Source organism: Carica papaya, chromosome 9 (assembly GCF_054855325.1).
Source record: "Carica papaya isolate Zhongbai chromosome 9, ASM5485532v1, whole genome shotgun sequence".
NCBI lineage: Eukaryota > Viridiplantae > Streptophyta > Magnoliopsida > Brassicales > Caricaceae > Carica > Carica papaya.
In genome coordinates, this window is record NC_142317.1 from 30,680,561 (window position 1) to 30,693,391 (window position 12,831).

The 12,831-nt window shown below is 35.8% G+C and overlaps 2 protein-coding genes across 9 annotated transcripts in view; one reads left to right on the forward strand and one right to left on the reverse strand.

The window, feature by feature from the left end:
- Positions 1-783: 783 nt before the first annotated feature.
- The window catches only part of LOC110810079 (nucleoporin protein Ndc1-Nup protein), a 28,810-nt gene continuing 16,762 nt past the window's right edge, over positions 784-12,831 (reverse strand). For 3 of the 8 annotated variants that reach the window (XM_088211192.1, XM_022036141.2, XM_022036142.2), the window contains one exon: positions 10,745-11,645. In XM_088211192.1, the coding sequence (XP_088067318.1) occupies positions 11,178-11,645 (468 nt within the window). In that variant the 3' untranslated portion in view covers positions 10,745-11,177. Of the gene's footprint in view, positions 6,915-7,852; positions 7,970-8,438; positions 8,527-8,683; positions 8,734-10,744; positions 11,646-12,831 lie in introns of those variants that run through there. The other 5 variants (XR_015816251.1, XR_015816250.1, XM_088211194.1 and 2 more) reach the window with 5 other exon arrangements.
- Positions 1,004-2,059, forward strand: LOC110810077 (Cupredoxin superfamily protein). The gene is made up of 2 exons (XM_022036139.2): positions 1,004-1,184; positions 1,630-2,059. Exons 1-2 carry the CDS (start codon positions 1,004-1,006, stop codon positions 1,845-1,847), a joined length of 399 nt encoding a protein of 132 aa, XP_021891831.1. The 3' UTR covers positions 1,848-2,059.

Here is a 12,831-nt window from a genome sequence, read left to right on the forward strand (position 1 = left end):
CATAGTACCCTACTCAAGTTTTTATTATTTTATTTAATTTTTTTATAAAAACTAGTTGATATGTTACACAGTTCAGTATAAAATATGGTTTCCCTACTTGAAAATATACACAAGAGGTTTACCCCACATCCTTTACAGAGATTAAAACATTTCAAAAAATTATGAGGTTTACTTCTCTGAGAGTAGATATTCAATTTTTTTTAAAAAAAAAAACTCTTTAGAGATTTCAAATTTGGTTGAAAAAAGAAATTGATAATAAAAGCACTTAATTCTCAATGATTTCTTATTTAAAGTAGAAAAAGACCAATAATAATTAAAGACACATTGATGTCTTAGTCCTTACTTACACTACATGATGGCCGAGAGCATTAAATGCTACTCAAACGTTTCAAACACTTAAAATAGATGATTCACTTAAAACAGATGATTCTATGTAGTATTTCAAACCGCGTAAAATTCCTGTAAAAATAAATTGCAAGATTAAGTTGATTTTTCATCCTCCTGTTTGAGGTATACATTTAGAATAAATTCCAAATAGCTTATTTTCCCAAACATATACTTTGATTGAAAAAAATTATGTTTATATACCTCTGAACATATAAAACTGGAAACATAAGAGAAAATTGTACACATACATATATACATATACACACATCTAGAGAGAGAGAGCTTTTCATATAAAAGTAAGTAAATAAAAATGCAGAAAAGATATATTTCTTATGAAAATAGCTCCACAGTGGTGGTGTGACTGGTGCTGGTGCATCACATGCAAAAAGAATCATGTTAATATTAACAATATAACCTGACTTTTTTATGCACACTCCAAAGTACAATTTACATGATTACCTAATCAGGATAAAACCAAATATCATGACCCTCCAAACCCACTTCAAAAATGCCTCTGTGAACCAACACTTCCCTTCCCTACAACCCTACCTATCACCATTTCATCAGGTAAAATTCGAGGAAAAGGAGCTGACAAAAATAAGGGACATAAAACCATATGCTTGCCGATAATCCATACTACAGCATGATTGTACTTTACCTTCTACTCACTACATCCTTCAATATCCTTGACGTGAGAGCAACATCGTTTGTTGTCGGAGATGGTGATGGCTGGAATCTCTTCACCAATTTCACCAACTGGACTGAGGGTAAATTATTTCATGTTGGTGACATCCTCGGTAAGTTCTGCATTCAAATGCACATGTGGGCAAACAATACGAACTTTCATTGCTTCAATGTTTATATTCTACTTGCTGCACTTCAATTCTGAGAGAGTAGGAAGATTTGCTACTATTATAGAATAATAGGGTAATTATTATGTAGTCTTTTCATATTTAGTTAATAAAATATTTAAGTAGGTTGTATTATAGTCAATATCCTATTCCGTAAGATTCTATTCTTTCTTATTCCAGGGTATGCTATAAAGACTCGTAATATTTCTTTAGAATAATGACTAGAACAATATCTTTCAATTTTTCTTTTGGTATATTTTCTTTCCGACCGAAGCAAAAGGAGCTGACTTGATTCAAGTGATTCATACATAAGACCTAGTTTTTACATTAGGAATGATGTTTGCCCACTCTTAAATGTATAACATTGTTGATCATTGTTGCCCTGTGACAGTGTTCAATTACGAAAAAGGCTCACACAATGTAATGCAAGTCAACTCAACTGCATATACAAGTTGTATAAAAGATGCATACATAAGCCTGTCCAATAGTGGAAATGACTCATTAGTCTTATCAGAGCCGGGAGAAATTCAGTATATCTGCGGAGTGGGGGATCACTGTGAAAATGGTCAGAAGCTCACCATTAATGTAGTTCCTTGGATGGTCTCATAGTATGGAATACTGACACCTATGGTCTCAACTACAAGAATAATGTCTAATTACATAGGTCATCACCTTCTAATGACGAACTATAAGAAGTTGCCTTTTCTCTTTTCCAATAAAAGGAAGTTCGTTTTATGGTATAAGGTAATGTGGCAGTTGATGAATTCCAAAGACATCTTCAAATTCTAGAGATAGAATAAAAGGTACTTATTCATGAAAAATGACAAAATTTCCCATTCGTTTGAACTTGGTAATCATTACCAAATTATCGAACATATATTTATGTGCACGTGCACACATTTATCTACAAATGCATCTTTAGTAATTGTATTATGTTAAGGTCCTGCCTTTGGCATCTAATCATGAAATGAGACACATTAGAGAGAAACCCACAAGTATCCATATTTAAGGTAATCTAAGTTTTTAAAATAACTATTCTCCAATTATTGCATAACTGAATGAACACAGAAATATGGAAGAATCAGTTGGCTTCTTCCTGAAATGGAAAATTTAATCACCATGGTTTTCAACTGAAATTTGGGTCAAGATTAATAGGGAAGAGCCAGCTATTTCTTCCTAAAACCTACATTTTAGCTTAAGTAATAATTATGACTTTATTTATTCTCAAAAAATATATGATTTTAGGCTTTCTTACTTAGTCTAATCATTAAATAATTGAAAAATAGAAAAAATCCAAAATGAAAGACATCTAAACAAAGACAGTAAAAGAGTTCCACCCAACTTTCTTTGTCGTTCGCTATTCTCTGTGCATGTGAGTCCCTTTTCAGTCTCTTCAGCTTTGTAAGACTTTCTGTTTTCTTTTATTATCAACTAGATCATGATACACCTCCTTCATAAGGTACTTGTCCTCAAGCACCAAATATAATAAACGAATTCAGAAGTAAACAACCTCCCAAAAGAAAAAAAATTCCAGGTGACAGAAAATAAGAAGTCTGGAGGTCGTCCTTGTTCTGCGTACAGACGTAGAATTCTGTAATTTTATAACTCCCAATGCAAAAGTCTTCAATCAATCTAGAAGAAAATTTGTTTCTCTTTGTAACCAGAATAATTATTTATCCCACAGTTGACTCCAACAAAATATCAGTGTGCACTAGCAACAAAAATAGCCTTCCAGGTATACAAAAATAATTGGTAAACATAGCCAGTAATAGACTGAGTGAAGGTTTCGACCAGTATCATCCAACACTATTGAGGAAGTACAGATGGTAGTGATCGAGAGTTTTTACTGGAGAAGAAACTGGTTGCAACAATTATCTGAATCCAGTTGATAAAGAACCCATCAGAACCAGGAAAATTGAATTTAGAATACTTAGGAGCATATCCTTTACTCCCAAATGTTTCTGCATTGCTGTCGGGTTATTTGCTGCAACAGTTTGTGCTCCCTTCCAGTGGCTCACTACTCTGATCCAAGAGATCTCTGGATAGGCCCTCGACTGGCACAATTATATCAATCAGCCTCTCTCCATGTGAATGCAAATCCTCATGACAAAGTTTGAAGAAAACCTCAAACTGCTGCTGTAAGGCACTGAATTTTCCATTCAGCACCCTAATACCAACTTGTTATGGTACGGCTTTTGGAATCTGGTCATAGAATGAGATACGTTGGAATTAAGATTTGGGGCCCATCTTAGAGAATCTTTGATCTCCAGAGTTAATAGACTCCTAACCGAAGATTTCCATGCTGAATGGATACAAATAAATAGGGAAGAGTCAGATGACTTCTTCCTAACCCTGGAATCTAATCACTATGATCTTAGGCTGAAATCTAGGTAAAAATAAATAGGGAAGAGTCAGCTGACTTCTTAATCCTAGGATCTAATCACCATAATTTTAGCCTTTATTGATTAGCCTATTTAATTGAGTGATTTACCTTTCTCAAATAGCCTGCTTCTTTATATAACTGAAAATTAGGAAAATCCAAAGTAAATAACATCTATATTAGCCCAAGACAGCAAGAGAGTTCAGTGCAGCTCTCTATGATGTTTCCTATTTTCTGTGTTGTATGCAGGTTCCTCTTCAGTCTGTAGATTCTTCTTCGGCTTTGTAAAACTTTCTATTTTCTTTTATACATCGACTGTAACACATTATTTACGAAAATCTCATGCACAAACTAATGCGAGGATTCAATTAACTAGGCCAATATTTGAATATATGTTCTTCCTTCCCTTCAAAAACTCTGCCCCAAGGCTGACCAGGAAAACTTAATATATCATATTTTCATTATTTTAACTCAAAAATAAAGCAGAAATTTTTTTTCCTCATCCCAGTTTTCTCCTATTTCAAGTCTACAATATTGATAATACATACATGAACCACACAGGAAACAAGAAAAGGTATTCTTCCTTCCACTTTAATATGGAGAATTGTCACTTTCTATGATCTTTGGGCCTCTACATCTTCAAGTCTCACACCACAAAGTTTTGCAGATATATACTACTCACACCCCATATCTTCTCAATCAGTGCAACCCAGAAAAATTTTCACAAATATTGAAATTAGATAAAGCATCTCAACCCAATAGAGAGAATATGGAGGTGAAAACAAAAAGAGGAAAAGAGCTAGGGGAGTCTCTCAACAAAAAAGAGAGAGAAGAGATTGGCGAAAACAATGAAACTAGGGCAACTAAATAACATCAGTCTCACAAAATAGATCTGTGTTAGTCCCCTGTTTTGAGACCGACAGGTCTCTTAAGTGCAAAGTCCTCCAGCAAGAAGGACACTGACTTGCTAGGCTTGCGGCCTTCGTGGCCTTTGGTTGGGATCATTTGGGAGAACTCATGATCTCTTAGAAAATTTGTTTGAATTTACAATAATAATCAGATGATCATATTGATGCAAAGATAGCTATCCTACAATCCTAATGAATAATTAAGTTTCTAATCAACTCTTAATGGTAAAATTTTGAGAAAAATTAAGAAACCAAACCAAGGAAAATTCTAACATGAACTCCCAATCCACCCGATTACTGCTGGGTTATCTTTTTTAAAAAAATAAAAGTATAGTAAATATAAACACCGGTACCAAGGGGTACCACTCATGTACAGCACATTTATATTTCAATTAGGTGGTCAATTCCATCCCTAAAATCTTCTAGGCTTTTGATGTCAAGACCAAGAAACATATGCTCAAAAGTATAAAACCATCTATTCTTAATGTTAACAAAAAAAATTTCAATCCTCTCAAAAATTCTTGCATTCCTTTATTTCCACACCACCCAAAAAATAGAACTAGGAATTAGAGATAAGTGTTTCTTCTTTTTGCACAGCCCCGCCCAAGCCCATAGTTCAACTTTCACAGATCCCGCTATTACCCACTGTATCCCGAACAGCCCGTAGATCATGGTCCATAAACTATACACCATTGGGCACCACAGTAAAAGATGGTTGCATGATTCTGCACTTGATTTGCACAAAAAACAACGGTTTACCATACACCAACCCCTTCTCATCAGTATGTCAATTGTCAAAATGCTACCCTTGCAAGCTTCCCATGTTAAGAATGCCATTCTTCGTGGAACATTTATCTTCCAAATCTGTTTAAATGGGAGGGCAGAAGGGCCATTATTCACCTCATTACTGAGTTGCCTGTAGAAAGATTTAACTTGAAAAAAAAACCATTTTTTTCAAGCTTCCAAAACCTTTGATCTGGCTGGTTTCCCAAGTTAACGTTAGACACATAAAACAGCAGTTGTTGATATTCATCTACTTCCTAGTCATTTAAGTTCTTTGTGACTTGCACATCCCATACTCTCTCCCCCCTATTAACCAAATTTGCTTCCTCCACAAACATGTTTTTATTCTGAGCAACGGCAAAGATTCTAGGAAATCTGTCCTTTAGTTTGACATCACCACACCAAACCTCCTCCCAAAACCGAATCTTATCACCTTTCCCAACACTCCATCTTGTGCAATTTAGAAAGTTTTGTCTTTCCATTACAATTTTCTTCCACAGGCTTCTACCATAAGGTCTGACAACACCATTGTTTCCATCTCCCACATTCCCCACACGCCATCTAATCTCCACAACCCTCTTCCATAGACAATTTCCTTCACTATTGTACCTCCCCAAACATTTGCCATGTAATGCATTATTCATTTGTACCACCGATCCTAATCCCAAACCCTTATATCCTCCCATCTCACCAAGTGGTATCTACGTTTATCCTCCTCATCACCCCAAAGGAACCGGCATTGGATCATTTCAATTTTCTTGGCAATTTTAGTTGGAATGGTTAGTACGGAGAGGAAATAAATAGGTAAATTAGTCAATGTTCTTTTAATCAATGTAAGTCGACCCCTCTTAGATAGATAGTGTCTCTTCCACCCTGCAAGTCTCCTCTCAAACAGTTCAACAACCAGGTCCCGGGTTCGTGATTCCTTGAATTTGGCTCCCAATGGAAGCCCAAGATACTTGATAGGCAATTCCACCACTGTACATCCCAATACTTCGGCTAACCTCACCTCATCCCATTACTCCTGGATTTATCAAGAACCCTAACCAGAAGCCACTACTGGACTCGGCTAAATCTGCAAGTTTTTCTCTGCTTTAAATTTCCCATGGGTCCCTCTTTTGTAGACTCAATTGGTTAAATGATCAGAATCGTTAATGCCTGGACATATAACAAATCTATATAAAATAACACTCAACCGAGAAGAATGCTTGTAAATAATGAGGTATGACTGACCTAATTTGTAACAAAATCTAATAGAATACAGAGAAAATTTACAATACAGTATTGGGTGTCAGTCTCTCAATAAATTAGCATGGCCAACTAATATGTTAGAAAACAGGAGCATCGTGATATAAAACCTTGCACTACCCAAGAATTTCAGAAAGAAATTTAATGTACTTATCTAAATCTTAAGATGCAGAGAAGAGTCTACCAGGGTCCAATGCTATTAAACGGGGAAGAAAAGTCAGACCTTCAAACAGCAGAGACACCATAATCTAATTCATGTTATTGATCAATATTTAAGTCAGTGTTGTTTCAGCCATGCTGCAAACCTTAAGGCCTGTCTACTGCAGCAAGTTTCTCCTGAAGCTTCGCAATGCGAGCCTGTAAATATAGCATAAGAGAAGATATAAAAAATTTATACCTCAATACTGGAAGGGTTTCTCTATGTAAGATTTAGCACCACCGAATTTCAGAAGAGAAATTAAAGAAGCTAGAACAGCCAACTAGTAGGATTAGTGGATTCACAAGAAATGAGGCAGTTTACCAAGAGGCAGGAAGAGAAAAGCCTTCAACATCCTAAAGCCTATGCAGTAATGCAAGTAGAATCACATCTTAGTTTAATAAATCAGGCGATAAACCAAAAGTAGAGATTTTAAAGAGAAAAATGAAGTTTCTAAGAATTGATATTAGAAAGAACTTGAATATATATCAGAAGTTTCCAATCTCCAGTTAGGGTATCTTTCTTGGATAGTTATCTAGAATGCAATCGGTCCATATCATCTAGGAATTGCAATGTATTGGTTCTTTCTCGAAGTTGTCGTGCATTCAAATGTCTGTGTTTTAAAATCTTTTTGCTATTAAAGAATGCAATATATTTCTAGTGCTTATTCTTTTTTCTATTTATGAAACTTTATTATTCTTGAACCAATATGTATGTACAAACTCAAAATTACTGCTGGATCAAGTACCAGACCTGATAAATAGTCCAATTGAGCTTCAGACCAAAATAATGTACCAATTACTAAGCCTACTCCCCTTAGAACCCAAAATTAGCAGTTACATATTTCATATCCATACATGGTACCACAATTCGGAAGTGCAGAGATTCAGGCACCTGTGCTCCAACCTCCCAACAGGGAAGAGAGAGAGAGAGAGAATAAATGGTATCAAATGATAAAAGAGAAAAAGGATTGTTTCCTTTTTCATTAGTTCCTTTTTTAGGTGAAAGTCTGACTTGGTGATGCAGTAAGTCGTAAAAAATTTAAGCAAAAAAACAAACCTTTTCAAACTCAGCATACAATTTAGAAATCAATTAATACCTTGAATGATTTTGAACGACGAAGAGAAGGATCTACTTGTAGACATATTGAATATGATTTTTCAGCCAAGTCATAGTGGGCCATTGCCAAGAAAGCATCACCTTGGCATATGTAAGCCTGAAATTTTGAAAGCAGAAAATATATTGTCATGAAATGTGGACGCAACAAGGTTGAGATAACTTTATGAGGAAGTATCCAATTATATTTTATAATCACCACAGAGGAAGTGACAGGCAGCATACTGGAATTTAACATTTATAATTCCATTGCCATGCTCAACTTAACTCAGGTACGTGAATTCAACAATTTCAGGGTTGGTATGCGTGTTATTTTGTTAAATTGCACCTAGAGCAGTAAGATCATTCAAATCCCTTTTGCTTAGTTCTGATGATAAAATGATCCAAAGCTTCTTCAGAATATTCTTTTCCTTTGTAGTAGTGCAGGAGAAGAGAGGTATAGAGATACTGGATTGCTTTAATATAACAGGTGAACAGTTATAATCTGTAGGTTCGCATGCTAAGAACAAATTGAGCACATGCAGTGTAATATATAGAGCCTAAAAATTAAAACAGCATATAAACCTCACCTCAGCGTAGTTGGGTGCTAATGTCAAAGCTTGTGTGGCATCCTCAAGAGCCCCAGAAAGGTTTCCCATCGATAATCTTGCAAGAGATCTGAAAGTATGAAGAAGCTTAATAAATAATTCTTACACAAAACATTATGAGTAGTAGGACCTAATTGCAGGAGGTCCGCAAAATAAACATATGCAGACATAAAGGAACTGCTGAAAATAATTGTAGACTAATTCTTGGATAAACAGAAACCACAAACCTGTATCTGTACATAACATGGATGCCCCCAAGTGGTTCTAAATCAATAGCCTGCAGCAATAACAATTAACAAGTAGTGAACTCATAAGAACCCTTCTCCCAATAAACAGAAAAAAGTAATAAATCAAGGAATGACTATTAGTTTAGTCTTAAATTAATCTTAACTTATTTTACTAATTCTTAAAATAAGATAGATGCTTTAATGGTTGAGAATTATAACGAAAGAAACAACTTATCAGAATATATTGGTATTTCAAATGTTATAACAAAAAAGTAGGTTATGTTCGGAAGAAACGAAGAAATTCAGTTTAAAAAGCATGCACATTTAGTCAATCAAAATTCCTTACAAAATGTACAAACTAATTTTCTAAGAAATTCCCATCCTTGTAGTTAAGTATTTTCAAATGAATTCCAGAAATAAAGCTTCCAACAAAGCCTAAAATGATTTTTTTACTAACTCTTAACTTCAATCTAAAATAACTAGACTAAATAAACTGTGATTTGGTAAACCTGGGAGAGAACTAGCTCGGCCTGCGAGAAATTGCCATTCTCCAGCTCAGACCGAACTCTCTGAGTCAAGGCCAGCCCTTCGAGAGCCTTGCTGATGGCACCAGCATCACAACCTCGGGAGCACAAGCCAAGCATCACCTCGGCCGCTCGAGCCGCCGTAGCACAGTAGCCGAAGATCTGGCCCCCGGGAAGTACCACGAGGTTGGGACCGGCGCCGCAGCGGCCGAGGCAACCACACGATTTCACTACCACTTCTGGTGGCGCCAGTCCAGACAGTGCGTCGAGGATCTGTATAGAGCCTTGTCGACGACATGTACGGTTGGTGCACACCCTGACTTCCTGCTTCTCTGCTTTGATTTCGGTACGGAATCGTTTGTTACTGCCGTTACTGACAATGTCTGGCGACAGTAAGGGAGGAGTGCGGACATGGCTAAGGAAGATTCTGAGAGACATGCTCGCCTGCATTTGTTTATCGGTGCTTGCTGAGCACAGTGGAGGTGACTGTTATTTTACGTACGACAAGATGGGAATTATCATTTGTGATACTAGATAATATAGAAATGAGAAAATCACCATTACTTTTGAGATTTATTTACAAGTAGTTTATATAGATCATATTTGCAATCCACATATAAATATCATCATTCTATTTTTCTGGTAATTATGATGATTATCATCAAATAAAAGAGGCCTAATGGATTATTGACCTTCACTTAATTGGGTTGCCATAACTGATATTTGTTCTAAACAATTAAGGGACTTGACACCATTACCAATTGTTACTCCAAAGTCTAATTTTTAATGTAAGCAATTAAGGAGTTGGTGATAATTTTAAATTGGTTTTAACATTTAAAATTGCTGCAGAAATGTTATTTAAAAATGGTAGAAAATTTTACCTGCTGTGTTCTGATGAAATTACTTACACTGACTAGCTAATCTCAAAAAGGATAAAAGGAAGTAACTTGAAAAATAAAGAACCATAAGTTTACATACATATACATATATATATATATATGTATGTATCCCCTACAGTACTTTTTCACCACCTGTACAGGGTTGAGCTTTTGAGATTTGATGATGCACTTGAAAAGTAACCTATAAATGTTTTACGTCTAATTATTCCGGATAACATCGTTCTTCTAACTACAATTACTGGCACAAGAGTTACTCAATGCCTTATTCTCCATATAAGAAATGGAAGGAATTTGAAAAAAAAAGAATTATAAATATATATATATGTATAAATAAATATGAGATTTTTAATATATAATAGATTACATCCGGACTGAGTCTCAGTTTTTATTCTATATCTGTCTCATATGCATTACATGTAAAAGGTTGTTTATCTATTTTTATACAATCATCCGATTAACCTTGCATTTGCTTGCCTTATTCAAGATGGGTAACCAGATAAGCCACCTCATTGCCCATCCATTGTCTTAATCCGATCTTGTATCAATTAAGAGAAAGATTAGGGATGGGAAACAATTCCAAAGTTTGATGTTTTTGCACGCCCAAAAGGGAGCACATGCCACATCCACCTAATTCAACATGACAATAAAGATTTAGACAGGATCAATTTCCAGAAAAGCTACAACCTAGTCATAATCCAAGTATGCTTCAACATGACAATAAAGATTTAGACAGGATCAATTTCCAGAAAAGCTACAACCTATTCATAATCCAAGTATGCTCTACCCATCATAAAAAATAACATCATAGGATCCCTGATTCTCCATTCAAGCCAAATCAAAAGTAACTGGTTCATGTTCACCCCTCACCCCCCCCTTAACAAAATCACAATGCTAAATAACATCATAGGATCTCCGATTCTCCTTCCAAGCCGAAAAAAAGTCATGCTTCATCTTCTCCTCCCGGTTCCTGGTTAACAAAATTGCCATCTCTTTTTACAGGGTACCCTCCAAACAAATAAGCAATTTTCTTTTTTGAAGAAAGAAAGCAGCCTGGCTGCGAGAGCTTCAAATTTAAGTTGCCTGAAAATCGAGAAAAAGTCGCAGTTTCTGTGCCAGCAGTTCATGTGTTCCAAAAAGAGGTTTTGTGTTAATAACCCAATCTTTGTCTAGCGAGCCTCCTTTTGCACTTGTCATCATCTCATCATGGAAAGCACACACAACACAGTATACTGAGGTTCTTAGAACATCCGCAATGGCATATGCTTTTGAATATTGAGATCCACCTCTCTTTTTAAGAGTTTTGATCTCTCTTCTTCCCCCACTTAACGTAGCCCATTTAATACCGGCAGGCCCCATGAAATGATGAGACGGTTGCAAGTTTGTCTTCTTTCCCATGAATGCTTCAACAGCAAGCAGGCAAGAGAGAAGTGTTGAGATAATAGCAGCATTGCTTCCAGAGAGTTGTGCAACTCCTAATCTGTCTTCTTTGCGGGAATGTGCAGTCACGGAGGCAGCTGCCTGGGCGCACCATGCATAGAGCTGCATGAATCAGTCAGCATCATCAGACAGTTTAGGTTGGTTTCCAGCAAAAAGATTCTAGTGTTTTAGCTGCATTTCTTCAAGGATCCAGAATTCCAAAATTGTAGATGGAGCAAGTAGAAGAGAATAATGCTTATATCTCCAGTAACTAAACGTTTACCATTCAAAACTTAACTCTACTAAATGAATCATTATAAGAAAACTTTTCTTAAGGAAAAAATTATTAATTGAAAAGGCACCAAATGGACGCCATCCAATTACAAAAATATTTACAGATCTCCAAGAGACAGTATCCAAAAGATCTATTATATTCAAGAATCTTCTCGATCAATAATCTCTAATTTCAGTCAATATTATAAGAAAACTTTGATAAATCAAATGTACAAATGCATGAAAGTCTCAACTCATGAGGTGCTTGGGTCAGACAATTGAACCTAGTATCTGAATATGAGCTCATGCCTTAAATTAAAAAAAAATCACTAAACAAAACTGAAAATACAACTAAGCAGCACCTACAGGGATCCTAACAAGAGATCTTAGAGGATTATAACTTTGATAAATCACTTGACATATACTCCAGCAATGCAACCAGTAACAGAGAATACAGAACTAGAAGAGAATAGACAGAGGGAATAAGAGAATAGAGAGAAGAAGAGATATAGAGAGGAAAAAAGAATAAGGTGGAGAAATCCTGCAAATTCACAAGGAATTGCTGAATCAGGTTAGATTTGATTTTGGTAATATCATCATACCTGAAGATCAGGCTACAATTTTCTTTATATATTTCCATCAGAAAAACTAAGATAAAGCCTATCAAATTGCAACAAAACAACCATACCAGAATGGGAATCTGAAGAAATACTAATTTCTAATGCTGGTAATCATTTATTTCATTCATCCTTTGTCAAACCTGAACTCCGAGACTCATCACATTTCCTTGGCTTGACGCTTATAAACCAATAAGGGCTTGGATCCCCTACTACCATTCTCATCTTTTCCCTTGTATTCTTGGGTTGTGACAATTCCTTCTCCTGGAGAAAAAAACCTTATCCTCAAGGTTTATGGGGGGGAACTGCTGTCTCAAGTACTTGGCATCCTCCCAAATATTTTCTTCAGTGTCCAAACCTTCCCACTATACCATAAACTGCTCTACCTGTTTTCCCTTTCTGGTTAATATCCTCTTCTG

Excerpts from the sequence above, each read along its gene's own strand:
- LOC110810077 (XM_022036139.2), top strand. The coding sequence starts at position 1,004 with ATGCTTGCCGATAATCCATACTACAGCATGATTGTACTTTACCTTCTA. Across the intron at positions 1,185-1,629 it reads TCATGTTGGTGACATCCTCG|TGTTCAATTACGAAAAAGGC; the intron begins GTAAGTTCTGCA and ends GCCCTGTGACAG.